The 14976-nt window shown below is 39.6% G+C and overlaps 1 protein-coding gene across 7 annotated transcripts in view; it reads left to right on the top strand.

The window, feature by feature from the left end:
* Positions 1–14976, top strand: part of PPARG (peroxisome proliferator activated receptor gamma) — a 174074-nt gene that overhangs the window by 106296 nt on the left and 52802 nt on the right. For all 7 annotated transcript variants that reach the window (XM_027863923.1, XM_027863921.1, XM_027863924.1 and 4 more), the window contains 3 exons: positions 90–317; positions 2241–2410; positions 9172–9310. In XM_027863923.1, the coding sequence (XP_027719724.1) occupies positions 90–317; positions 2241–2410; positions 9172–9310 (537 nt within the window). The remainder of the gene's footprint in view (positions 1–89; positions 318–2240; positions 2411–9171; positions 9311–14976) is intronic.

A 14976-nucleotide genomic window follows, 5' to 3' on the forward strand; every position in this document is an offset into this window, starting at 1 on the left:
ACAGAGCCATTTCATTGGTAGATTGCTTTATTCTAGGTCTCAGTTCTAAACTTCCTACCTATTATCACTGTTTTCACTTTTTGTTACAGGCATTGCCATGGTTGACACAGAGATGCCATTTTGGCCCACCAACTTTGGGATTGGCTCCGTGGATCTGTCTGTCATGGATGACCACTCCCACTCTTTTGACATCAAGCCTTTCACCACTGTTGACTTCTCCAGCATTTCCACCCCACATTATGAAGACATTCCATTCACAAGGGCTGATCCAATGGTTCCTGATTATAAGTATGACCTGAAACTCCAAGAGTGCCCAAGTATGAACTTTATTTTCATTTTTCACATTGCTCAGATAGTAACTATGCTAGACTGAATCTAGAACTTTATACTCCATACACAAACACAATAGAACAGGCATCAGAATTCCCGGTGTCCTAGTAGGTCATCTCAGCTCAGGATGAGGAAGGGAAAGAATTTTGAATAAGATAATTCTAGAAGACATGAATAACTTAACTTTCCCATGTGGGTAAGGGTTCAAATTAGATGTTTAAATAGGATTATCATTTTTAAAAAGGAATTTGTTAACCCAGATAGATCTCCAAATTAGATGTGGTTTTACCTCCTTTTTATAGCTCCTCCTTCCACAACAAACAGAAGAAAAAGGTGTCAGAACTTCATGCTTCACTTTTGAAATCATTTATCCTTACTGGAAGGCCATGCTTTCTCAGATTATCTTATGGTCAATCAATCAGCATTTATTAAGCACTTCCTATGTGTCAGGCACTGCGCTATGCGCTAAGATCTATCTTAATTTTTCAGAGTCCTTTCATGCACCTTTTTAATCCTTCTGGCCAGTGGCAGACTTGGCCTACAATACCAGTTGCATTCCAGCCTAAAGAGACCTAGCCTTTTGAGTTCCTTTGACCAGTTACAATTCTAGATTCCAGTATTTACTAAATATCTCTTACTTACTATTATTTATTCATCCTGAAAATACTACAAGTCTCACTGAAACCTTATTTTCCAGCACAAATATAAATGTAGAAGATTTTAAGGTGTTGCTAGGTCTTGTGTTTTTTTCCAAATTGACTCTGGAATATCATTAGAATAGCCTTGTCAAAATGAATTACATTTTTCTTGACTTTTCTTTTTTGCATACGTGTATGCTTATAAGTCAGATTTACAAAGCTATGAATGCAGGTGGCAATGCTTTCATTTTGGTTCAATTTAACAAACATCTTCTGGGGATTAGTGAGAATTAATGAGCTTCCTGCATTTCTAGCTTATACTTGGATAGATTTATCTGTGTGCCTTCTAGTTAGATGTTGAGGCTACCATTAAATGGGCCTGGTTCTACTGGTAGAAAGGCAATAATTTGCTTACTCTTCAGAGATGCTCTGACTCAGGAGAATCATTTTTAAAACTGTTTCTCCTAGTGCAATAGTGGGGAGCTAATTGGTCTCATGTCCCTCTAAGTCAGGCACACCTGCTCCATTCTCACTGGGAAGCCCAGGTAATAGGTTTATCTTATAAACATGATTTCAAGCTACATGTGAAGGGCAAAATCTTATCAAGATATATCATAGCATCTTGGAACTCTAAGAAACCTCAGGGGCATGTAATCCAGTTCTTAACTGAACAAGAATTCCCAACAAGTAGTCATCCCAACTTATGATTGAATACCTTCAATGATGTAAAAGTTACTGGTTGAAACTACTATTCTACTTTTGGACAGATCGAATTGTTCAAAAAGTTTTCCTTATACTTGGCCCAAACTAGTTCTACCCTCTGAGGCTGAGCAGAATGAGTGCAACCCCCAAGTCTGTGACTGCCTTTTATTTATTTGCAGGTAGTAGTCAATCTTCCAACTCATCCCCAACCCCAACAAGTCCCTGATATTTTCCTAGCACTATAGTTCCCTGATTGTGTGCTTGCCTTCCTCTCCCTAGCAGTATCCACTCCCATACTTCTATCCTAAGCTCAAAGACCAGATCCCCAGAGTTCCAACTCCTCAAAACGTATATAAAGGCTAGCTTCCCTGCCTCCAGATTTACTGAACTTGGAGACCATATTAATACTGTAACAAAAGACTAACACTACCCACATGCAGCAGGATCACCTCCACTATTCCTGGCATCCTAACATTAGTATTAGACTATGTGATCCCCTAGTGCCTGTGTTCCCTTTAGCGTTTGCTTCCAACTAAAAACCTGGTCTTTTCAATGTTCTTCCATATGCAGGTGCTATCAAAGTGGAACCTCCATCCCCTCCTTATTATTCAGAAAAAAGTCAGCTCTACAATAAGCCTCATGAAGAATCCTCTAACTCCCTGATGGCCATTGAATGTCGAGTCTGTGGGGATAAAGCTTCGGGGTTCCACTATGGAGTACATGCTTGTGAAGGCTGCAAGGTAAAAATGGCGACCTCTTTTGTCTTTGTCTTCAAAGAACTTGCTGATATTTCTCTGCTCTACTCACATTGAGGGGGATGGCTCAGGGGATGCATTGACATGACCACGTATGGCCCCTGTCCTGGTTCCATCTGTAAATCTTTAAGCAGATCCCCAGTAATGACTACAAAGAACAGTGAAAAGTATTTTTTTTTAAAGTAAAGTGAAAATAATACAACTATGAGAAAAGGAGAAGAAATTTTCCCAATGGATGAGAAAAGGGAAAAGAAATTTTTTCAGTAAAATTTTGGAAGTTTCTTAATCTCTAAAATGCAGAATAAGCAAATTGGTCTCAGTTTTGCATTGAGATCTGAAGTTCAGTTGTTGTTGTATTCCTGGCACCAGAATGGGATGCTTCTCCAGCTCAGTTTACAGATGAGAAAACTGAGGCAAACATGGTTAAGTGATTTGCCCAGGATCATACAAGCTAGTAAGTGTCTGAGAGCAGATTTGTACTCGGGACTTCCTGACTCCACTAGGCACAGTAAGGACTGTGCAGGGGAAGGAATCACAGGATCATAGATTTTGAGCTGAAACATATCCCAGAGGTCACCTAGTCCATCTAGTCTAAAGATGAAGAAACTGAGCCCCCAAGTGGTTATATAATTTGACCCAAGTCAAGCAGGGTGAAGACTGACAGAATTTGAACCCAAATCCATTCTTTCCACACCATTGGATGAGAACTTAGGCTTTACCATTTGTCTTTCCAATTGCAAATGTTTTTCACAAAGAGCTTATTCTTTAAGTCTTGAGCACTTTACAAAGAATAAAAACATTGATTCATCCATTGGGGAAAAATACACAGAACAGAAACTTGATTTTTTTTTCCTTCCAATTCTAATAATATTCAATCTAACCATCTCACTTGCATTTTATAAACTTCTATCTAGCTGTCTAAAGCAAGTAATATTCTGTCTCCTCATTGACAAGCGTATCAATCCAACTACATTTCACCATGTGCATTCTTTTGCAATAATCATTCATGGAAATATTCTTGGAATAGAATAATTCAGAGAAATACAATGACTGGCACATATACTCCCTGTCGGGACTTGGAGTAAATGGAATATGAATAAGTGCTGTTTCTCTTGCCTCCTAAAAATTTAATTAAATTAAAAGATCAAAAGTATGTTCTATTAAAGAAAAGACAAAAGAAACTGAAAACTGTAGACATTTATACGATCAGGCTGCCATTGTTGGGCATCAGTAGACCTGGGTTCTGGGTCCAATTCAACTGCTAAGTAGTTTTATGACCTCAAGCAAGTCACATTTTTTTTTCTGTGAAGCCTTAGTTGCTTCACCTGTAAAATGAGGAAATGGGACTATGTAGTTTCTAAAGGTCCTTCCAGCTGTTACCTTCTACAGTATAGAATGACTCCTTTGTAGAGAAATATAAATTGCTATTCAAACTGGTACTTGGATTTTCAATACATTAAGCCCCACTATGGAATGAAGAATGATGATAATGACCATGACTCACATTGATCTGGGTCTACACAAAGTTCTTACATAGACTCTTTAATCCTCACAACCTGGAAGACGGCTTATTTTACTATTACCATTTGGACTTTTTTACTCATCCCCATCTAGATAAGGAAACAAGCTCAGAGTGGCAGAGTAGATTTGCCCACAATACTACAGCTAATTACTTAAGTTGGATTTGAGCCCAGTTCTTCATCATTCAATCCACTGTGCTTTTCTGAATTCAAGTTCTATGATCCTGCTTAAAGTCATATAGAATTTTAGTTGTTGTTGGGTCGTTTCAGTTGTATCTGACTCTCTGTGACCCCATTTGGGGTTTTCTTGGCAAAGATGCTGGAGTACTTTGCCATTTCCTTCCCCAGCTCAGTTTACAGTTGAGGAAACTGAGGCAAACAGAGTTAAGTGACTTGCCCAGGGTCGTACGAACTAGTAAGTGGCCAAGGTCGGATTTAAACTCAGGTCTTCCTGACTGGTGCTGTATCCACTGTGCCACCTAGCTGCCCTACCATAACTAAGATTATTAAGATTTTCCCCCTCTTTTCTCAAACCCAAATCTGCCTGTCAACAGCTTTCATCTATTGTCATTAGTTCCACTCTTTGGGGCCAAGCAGAAAAAAACAAACAAACTAATCCTTCTATTGTTTGATAGTAATCCTAGAGTGATTCTTTTTGGAAGATTAATCATCATCATCATCATAACATTTACATAGCATTTACTTTGTGCCAGTCACTGTGCTAAACATTTTATAATTATGATCTCATTTGATCCTCACAACAACCCTGGGAGGTAGGTGCTATTATGATCCCATGTTACAGATAAGGAAACTGAGGCAAACAGAGGTTATGCTCAGGGTTACAGAGCTGGTAGGTGTCTGAGGTCAGATTTGAACTCAGCTCTTCCTGACTTTGTTGCATCATTTACCATCAGTAGAGTTAACGGATGTCAACAGCACTCCTATCCCATCCAGGGCTCAAGCTTTATTTCCTTCTTGTCACCATTGAAAAGGATGCTCATTCTGTTACTTGTCCAAGTTTATAGAGTAGAAAGTGCGGCAAGGCTCTCCCGATTCACAGTCCAGGGCTTTTTCCTTGTCACAAGAGCAGATCAATTCCAAGGAAATGAGGTGCTGAATTCCAGTGAGCTATACCCTGTAAAAAGGAGCAGAGATCTCCTCACTGATTAAGTCCTTCCCCTTCTAATGGCCTTTTTGTTATGATTGGAACCACGGTTCTCCCAATCCCCCAGGCTCGTTAGCTCAGTTACCTTTGACTTCTCCTTCTCCCTCACCCCCTTCCCAAATCCAACCTGTTACCAAATCCTGCTGATTCCTCCCTATGTGAAACCCATCACCAGTCTCTTTCTTTCCACTCCTACTACAGCCACCTTGGTTTAGGCTCTCATTTAATACCTTTTACCTCCACCATCTTAATAGCCTTCTCACCAGTGTCCCACCTCCACGATCTCCTGCACACAATTCACTCATGACTCCATTTTCTGAGTAATCTTCCCTATACACATAGTGCTTATATGCTCAAAAACCTTTGATGACTCCTCTTTACTAACCAAATTAAATATGCATTCTTTAGCCTGGCATTCAAGGCCCTCCACAATCTGGCCCTCCACAAACTTTCCTTTCAGACTCATCTCACACTTCTCCCCTGTGTATACTGTGTGTGACCCAGTTAAACTAAATTAATTACCTTTCCAGGTCTTAGACTGGACTCTCCTATCTCCCTCCTCACCTTTATACATATACTCTACCATGCCTACAATGGATTCCTCCCTCCCCCCATGCACACTGCTATTAACTATCAAAATCCTTTCCTTTCTCTAAGTACCCCTTTATGGAGGCTTTCTGTGATCCTTCTTCTCCAAAGCTCAGGACCCTTGGAGCTAATGTACAGTGAAGAGGGCCCTAAGTCAAGAAGACCTGCGTTCAAATCCTACCCACTTGAAACACTTAATAGCTGTATGATCCTGAGCAAGTCATTGAATGTTTTTGTTCCCCAGTCTCCTTATCTCTATGCCTCAGTGTAAACCTTCAATTTCCTTAACTCTAAGATGAGAGGGTTGGATTAGGTGAGCCCTAATTTTCCTTCTAGTTATTAATCCAAGATCCTCTGACCTTCCCTCTGTATCTATCATATTCTAATTTATTTTATCTGTTGTATACCACCCCTTCACCTTCTCCCACTAAATTCTAAGCTTCCTAAGGATAAGGATTATGTTCTATTTCATTTCTTTCCTTGACAAATGGTAGGCATTGAATAGATGTTTGTTGAATTGAACTGAGACCACATTCTTTTAGTTCATACAATCAAAACATGAGATGGAGGAAGGAAGGAAACGTGCATTTATTAAGCACCTACTATGTGCCAGGCACTATGCTAAGTGCTTTACAAATATTATGTCATTTGATCCTCACAACAACCCTCTGAGATAGGTGTTATTATTACCCCTATTTTAAAGATCAGGAAACTGAGGCAAGCAGAGTGACTTGCCCAGGTTCACATAGCTAATAAGTGTCCTAGGTCAGGTTTGAACTCAGGTCTTCCTGACCCCAGGCCCAATGCTCTATCCACTTCACTACCTCACCATCTCCAAGAATCTGAAAAAGTTCCTGAAGAGAATGTTCTTAAAACAATATTGCTGTAATTGCAACAACAACAACAAAAAATACTACTGAAAAACAACATTGCTGTTACTGTGTACAATATTCCCTTGGCTCTGCTTTTATTAGACTATGTTATGGAAATGCTTGTTTTAGTCCATAAATTAGAAAAAAAAATTTAAGAGAATGTTTTTTAAATCTTTCCGCAAAGGCAAAGAGCTCTTTCCTTCCCAACTGAAGGAGTGTTCAGGGTGTCAGACCTTTCATTTTGAAGGGCTTTCTGTCCAGAATCAGTATTGGATTAGAAGTTCATGAAGAAGGAGTTCTTACAGGACACGGGGGGGGGGGGGGGGGAGAGGTTTAGCCTTTACTGTCCCAATACTTTGGAAACAACCAACTTCATCTGTCAACCACTTTACCCCAACTTGGAAAAATAATGCTTATAAGTCATCAGTTGAAAATAAACTTGGCCAGTTAAAAGCTGCCAGATCACTTTTTTTTATTTTTTTTCTTCAGGATCATTCATATATTCCCAGTATCATGTGAAATTTTTGGCTCCTTCCTAATTATACTTTTTCTGAGGCAACACCCACCCCCCCAAGTTGCTACCACTGCCTCCTTCTCAAAATCACCTTTCATTTTAATGTGTGTGTATGTATATGTGCATAGTGTATACATAAGTATAAATTATATACATGTGTGTATACACACACACATATATATACATACATATATACGCATATACACACACACACAATTTATACTTATGTGTACATGATGTCTCTCCAAGATAACATAAGGTCCTCAAGGGTAGACATTATTCCATGTGTCTTTGCATCCCCAGAAAGAAGCATAGTGCTTAGCACATAGTAGGTGCTTACCAAATACTTATTGATTGATTGCCTGGCTGATTGTAGTTCGAAGGCCATGCACTATTTGTCTGGCTCTGGGCAAGGCACTTTACCTCTCAGTACCCCCAAGAAATTTTTAAGACTATATGTTTCAAGAGGAATATAAATGTTTCTATATGTTGCCATTCCTTTCTGCAACAGCAGACATGGTTTCTACACCAGCCCTTCTATAAATCGATGAAATCCCAGGCCTAGACCAAATACAAGGAGAACTGGAGTAATAGAATTTTAGAATAGGAAGGGACTTTTGACATCACTTAGTCCAGCCTTACCTGCCCCTGAACTGCTGAAAGAGTCCAAGAGTTTTACTCTGAATCTTGGTTTTTTTGTTTTGCCTCCACGACAGGGCTAGGTTTCCTAGGGAATTCTGTCATGGTGTTCCCTATTATGCTCTTATGCCTGTGGGCTACAGTAACGCAGGGCCCTCCTGCATAAATAAATGAAATGAATTTCTGCAGGAAATTATGCAATGTGGAGAATTCCTCAAAATTATCCACATGTGGATTTTTATTGGCCCCGATCACAGCTTCGGCTGGAACCACTCTAACTTTGCCAGACCGCTTAGTGCAGTTGGGAAGGATGGGGCCTGTGGCTGAAATGATTTGCAGGGATGTTAAACTGATTACATGGTGGTTTATTCTCATTACACTGAATCCAGAACCTTTCTTGATCAGACTGAAAACCAAATGGAGGCCCAAGATGGAGCGAGGCCTGTGTGACCAGATGAATGTGGTTATACACACAGAATTGTAAAGCTCTTAGAGATCATTGGATCCAATCCATCATTTTACAAACTTTTAAAAAAGCAAATAAACAACTAAGGCCAAGACTGTGAAGGGAATAGTAACAGGTCATATTTATTTAATGCATTAAGGTTTACAAAAGCTCAGTGAAGTAGGTTTCAGTACGTTCACTCGTGTCCAGCTTTTTGTGACCCCATTTGGGGTTTTTTTGGCTGGAGTGGTTTGCCATAAACTTTTCCAGCTCATTTTACAGATGAGGAAACTGAGGCAAAGAGGGTGAAGTGACTTGCCCAAGGTCACATAGCTAGTAAATATCTGAGGCCAGTTTTGAATTCAGGTCTTCCTGACTCCAAGACTAGCACTCTATTCACTGGGCCACCTCGCTACCCCTGTGAAATAGGTAGTGTACGTATTATTATCCCAATTTTATAGGGAGAGGGAGAGGAACAAGTATTTATTAAGCATCCTACTATATGACAGGCATTATGCTATGTGTTTTATAAACATTATCTCTTTCGGTCCTCCCACCAACCCTGGGAGGCAGGTGCTATCATGATCCTTGTTTGACAGTTGAGGTGTTAAATGCCTGGCCCACAATCACATACTTAATAAATGTCTGAGGCCAGACTTGAACTCAGGTCTTCGTGATTGTAGACCCAGTGCTCTATCCAATGTGACACGTAGCTGCCCATTTGAAGGCTTGGGAAACTGAGGCTGAACTATATTTAGTGACTTGTTCCTGCTCACATAACCAGCATCCAAACCTGTTCCTCTCCTGACTTCCCAGCCTATTAAGTGTTGGTTTTCCTTTGTACTCTTTAACCTAAATGGACCCTTGCAAGTTCACATAGCAAGTTAGTGGTGGGGCTGGAACAAGGAACTAACCCAGTATGGGTTCCACCAGACCATGTCCCATGCATCCCTTCGGGGGCCTTGAATCCTTGTAAGATGGGTTTCTTTATGTCCCTTTGCAGGGTTTCTTCCGGAGGACAATCCGTTTGAAACTTATCTATGATAGGTGTGACCTAAACTGTCGGATCCATAAGAAGAGTAGAAATAAATGTCAGTACTGCAGGTTTCAGAAGTGCCTTGCTGTGGGGATGTCCCATAATGGTGAGTGTATTTTTTTTAATAACACAAGACAATTATTACACAGGAACTATTATGTGAAAGTCAATAAGCATTTATGAAGGGTTTGCTATCTTCCAGGCACTGTGCTAAGCCCTGGGAATACAAAGAAAGGCAAAAACTTAGTGCCTGCCCTCACGGAGCTCACATTTTAAAGGGGGGAGGCTAACTGCAAGCAACCATGTACATATACAGTATATACAGAGTAGGTGAAAGGTCACCTCAGAGGACCGGTGGTAGTTGTTGGAGAGATTGGGGGTTGAGAGATGGGCCTGAGAAAGTCCTCCTGAAACTGGTGGGATTTGAACTGAGTCTTCAAAAAATCCAACCAAAGTGAGTAGGCAGAGGTGAGGGAAAGTAGCGTTTCAGGCGTGGAAGATGGCCAGTGAAATGGCAAGGTCATTGGAGATGGAATGGTACATATAAGGAACAGCCCCTGCTGCTGGTTCACAGAGCACGTATCGGGTAGTAAAATAGAACAAGACTGGAAAAGTAGGAAGGGACAGGTTTGGAAGAGCTTCAAATGCCAAATAGAAGGTTTTTATATTCGATCCTAGAGCCAATTAAATTTATCAAATAGGGGCTTTGAGTATGGGAGGGGGATATCTCTGACATGGACAGCCCTGAACTTTAGGGAAACCCCTTTGGTAGCTAAGTGGAGACACTTGAGCAAAGGAGGCTAATCAGAAAGTATTTATAAATTATACAGGCATGACGTGATGAGAACCTGCATCACGGCAAAGGGTACGTGATTCAGAGAAAGGGTTATATAGCTATTTTAGCTATTAAAGCTTAAAACTGCCATAAGTCTTTGGGGATATCCTGTATGTGAGAGCTTAATTGTGAAGATAGAAACGATAAGATTTGACAACAGGTTGGGTAAGTGGATGTCCATAGTTAGTGAGCATGACCTGGATCAAAATCCAACAAGAGAGAATGAGAAGGAGCAATCAGACAGATAGGAGAAGAACCCAGATGGGAGAGAATATGCAAAAGGAGAAGGAGGTCAACCATGTCAAAGGCTGCAGAGAGATCAAGAAGGAGGACTGAGTAAAAGCCATTAGAGTTGGCAGTTAAGAGATCACTGATGACTTTGAAGAGAACAATTTCTGTTCGGTGATGAGGTTTGAAACCAGACTGCAGAGGGTTTAGAGTCAACTAAGAGGAAGTGAAGGAAGCAAATATATTTTGCTTTCTCAAGGAGTTTAGCTTAGAAGGGGGAGGGGAGATGTAGTATGATAGCTCCAGGGATGGTAGGAGCAAGTGAGGGTTTTTTTAAGAATGGGAAGAGATTGTGGACATGTTTGTAGGCAACAGAGGAGCCAGTAGATAGGGAAAGATTGGGGATAAGAATGGAGATTTAAAAAAAAGCAATCAATCTACTGGAAAAGATTAGATGAGATGGGATCCAGAATGCTTGTAAGGGACTTGCCTTGACAAGAAGAACCACCTCTTCCTGCAAGACAGGGATAAAGGAGATAATGACAGAAGGTGGCTGAGGGCTCTGAGTTTAAGGAGGAGGGAAGAAGAGAGAGATCTTATTAAATAAACGTAATTTTTCAGTGAAGTATGAAGAGAGATACCAACCTAAAAATGGGAGGAGGAAGGATGCTGTGGAAGGCTTGAGGAGGGATGAAAAGGTTCGGAATAGCCACGGTGGTGAATGGCAGAGCAGACTAATCAGGAAGGTGTGAAAGGATTTTCTTGCTGCAGTGAGGGCCCAGTTGAGATCATGTAACATAAATTTGTAGTCATAGATTCAGAGCTGGAAGAGACCTTGGAGGTCATCTCTTCCAACCTCCTTATTTTACAAATGACGAAACTGAGGCTTAGAGAGGCAATGTGATTTTTTTCCAAGGTCACGCAGATAGTCAGTCAGTAGTGGAAGAGGAATTTAAAGCCAGGTCCTCCAACCCCAAACTTGCTGTTCTTTTCATTGTATCCTGAAGGGGCTTGGGACCATTGTTTAGCATAGTGAACAATGTGATCCATGGTGGGCCAAATTTAAGAAATATATACATACACACACACATGCATAGGTGCAGACACATACATACACACATATATGTGTGTCAATGTACATGCAATCAATGTGGCACTTTTCATTTGGGCAGTAGCTGTCAAACTTTTGTATGTTGTAGACTTTTCTTTCGTGGGATTGAATATGTGTCTACCATTTTTGGAAATTTAAGGGTTTTATATTGTCACAGCATAAGTCCATTGGGGTAGAGGATTTAATCATGTGTTGCAAATGTCTTTGAGAGAGGGTCACAGCAATATCTCTACAGGTAACAAGGTGTGTCCTTTGCCTCTTCAATATGGTGAAGTGATAGGTCTACATTGGAACTCTTAAGTTTTGATCTAAATCAGAATTTAGACTGATTGCACATTTTCCTCTCTACCTATTAGGAAAGCTTAGGCAGCTATTTCTTCCTATACTTTTATTTTTCTTATAACATGCCTAAATTTCAAATAATAACAAGTTAGAATTTACATAATTCTTTGGGGTTTTTAAGTACTTTTTTATACATTAGTATTAATAATACATCTCTCTAAACTTCTACTTTTCTATCCACATGGGTGTGATGATGAAATACATATCATTAATACATTTCTTTTCAAAATGCTTTCATCTTTATTTTTCCATTTTATCTTCAGGGCAACTCTAAAAGAAGGTAGGATATGTGTTAGCATGCTTGTCTGATCATGTGCTTTCTATCTCCAGCACCTATCGTACTTGTAAGTTGAAGAGTTGGACATAGTTCAATTCAGTAAGCATTATTAAGTACCTACTACATGCAAGGTACTGTGTAGGCACCAGAGATATCCAGGCAAAACCAAAAAATTTCTACTGTTCTCAGGGAGCTCATCTTCTACTGGGGAATGAAAATTAAGGCACTAAATAATGCTTATTGAACTGGGTTAGATTAGAGGTAAGTGCCTCAGATCCCTATCAATATTCTATTCATAGAAAGAGATTTTAGAATCAACTATAAAAAGGTGGTAGACAGTACATATTGAGACTTTCTTTTTGGGCATAACTAATTCAGCAATTTGTTTTGCATGACTGTACATGTTTGTAATAGAAATTTTGTTTTCCTTTCAATCTTGATTGAGGGGAGAGGGAGGAGGAAGGGAGAAAAAGCACGGATTTTTATTGATGAACAAAAATAAAAATTTAATTTAAAAAAGGATCAACTATAATATTCTTATTGATAGGAACATCCTGGAATCAAAAGGCACAGAAATATGAGAAATAGCAATTGTTTCTAAGTATTTCAGCCTTTTATATCATTTCATAATCATTATGGGTTCAGGTTCGACAAGACATAACAAAGTGTAGCTTTAAAAGATGCCTAATGAGGCCTAATGGGCCTCATGATTCTCTGAACTGTAGGCCTCATTCAGTCCAGGCATGGAAGATATGCCTATCTGAAACATTCATTTCCAAGTGTGCCAACTGACCCCCAATCAAACTTAATGTATCTTTTGCCTTGTATGAAATGTAGTCCATTTCTTCCAAAACTGTTTTGGAAAAAATGATAATAATAGCCAGGATTTATACCACACTTTAAGATTTGCAAAGCATTTCACATAATGTTATCTCACAACAACACTGTAAGGTAGGTGTTATCATGATCTCCATTTTTAGGAAACAGAGGCCAAAAGACCTAAGGTCACAGAACTAGAAAGGTCTAAGGCAAGATTTGAACTCAGGTCTTCCTGACTACAAGTCAAGCACTCTATCTTTACAATCAAATGTTAAATGCCAAGGTGGCATTTAGGTGGAGACAAAGCAGAGACCTTAGTCCATAATTATGTACATTTGCAAAGACTCTTTTACCGCATCCTTTACTCCTATGCAAATTTAATCTGATGAGAAAGTGACATTTCCAGTCACTAACCTGAACTTCATCTCCTTCACATTAAAACATCTTCTAAGAGGGAAGGAGAGGGGGAAATCAGTCATTCATACAGATTTTTTAAATAAGATTCTGGACTTTCAAATATATTTGTGATCCTCTTTTTCCGCCCTCTTTTCATCTGGACACCCAGCACAGTCAAATCAGCATAGGCTTTCAGTAACCACTGACCCTATGGGCAGGCCCAAACTCAGGTCAGGGCCACTAGGGATGCAGGGACAGGAGAAAAGGTTGGCCCAACTTATCTTTACAATGGACTGCAGCTGCTGTGCAGGGGTATGCAACTGTTGGCTCTGATTGCAAAATAATTTGCTGATTTAATTCCATCAATTTCCTTTTCACTTGTAGGCCTCATAAAGCTGAAGGCCCTGGTTTCCAAGTCAGGGGTTATATTTCAGGTGATGCAACCAAGTTGTAAAAAAACTTATATCATCTTTGTGAGGAAATCATTGACTTCAAGGTCATTATCACTGAGACAGCTAAGGAAAGAAGGCCAAATCCCCTTTTAACGTTGCTTGGTTTTAGGTTTTTTTTGTTTGTTTGTTTTTAAAAAGTATGTCATCTACATATTCATGGAAAATCTGTCTCCTGTTGCTTGGAGGCAAACAGTACCTAAAATCCAACCTTTGTAGAACTTGTGCTATAATTTTCTTTTGCCCAGAAAAGTCAAAGAAAATTATTATGAACTTGTAAGTCCGGTCATTTTATGACTTCATGTGAAAATACTCACTTCAGAATCTCTGAAGAAAGAGACAGTCATGATGAAGCATCTCCCCTCATTCTTTTTGGCAGAGTTGAGAGAAAAACAGGAATTAAATGTCATAACATAAAAGACTTATGCAATTCAGCACTTAAAAGATTGCAAACATATCTGAGAAAATGAATTCTCAGAGGTTCTTATAGGAATGTATTTGTTGCACAGAAAAAGAAACAACTGAATTGAGCTGTGCACGAGAAAGTACCTCCAGTCCGTAGGTCTTGATGACATTTGCCATATCATCCTGATAGTGGAATAATTCCCCCAACAAAGAGATTCCTAGAATATTAGAGGCTTCCTTAAAAATACATTGTGATGGCCAGTAGGATGCCATTTGACTACAGTTCCAGGTAGACAGTGGTGAGGATTCCCATTCACCTTGACTATCATCATACTATGAAAACATTTAGATATTATTCCACTGATCAAAAAACCTTTTGTGGCTTCAAGTTTCTTACAAATGAAGATATAAATTCCCCCTCCTACTACTCAAGATCTTCTACCATCTGACAACATCTCTATCTCTCACTTCTCCCCTACATGTATTCCACATCCACAAATAAAACTATTTAGCCTTCCCCTTTTATGCCATGTGTTCTTTCTCATGTGTTTTCCTTATGTGGTTCCCTTGATCGGAATTCCTCGCTTGCACATGGATATTTGCATGTTGTCTCCTCCATTAGACTACAAGCTCCTCAAAGGCAGGGCCTGGTTTTTGTTTTTTATTTTGTTGAGTGGGTTTTTTGTATTCCCAGCACTTAGCACATAGTAAAGGTACAGATAAGGTAAAGTGTTGAGTATATATAGGGAATGATGCATGGCACCTAGTAAGTGTTTGGTAATGTTTATTGACTGGCTGACACAATGTATGCTTTGGCATTTTCAATGTTGGACACTATTTAAATTATGACTCATGTAGTTCCAGAGACCAAAGAACTACACCATTGGAAAACCTTTGGAACAGGGGTCCT

This window comes from Vombatus ursinus, unplaced genomic scaffold (assembly GCF_900497805.2).
Source record: "Vombatus ursinus unplaced genomic scaffold, bare-nosed wombat genome assembly UNPS02014773.1, whole genome shotgun sequence".
In the NCBI taxonomy this organism is placed as follows: Eukaryota; Metazoa; Chordata; class Mammalia; order Diprotodontia; family Vombatidae; genus Vombatus; species Vombatus ursinus.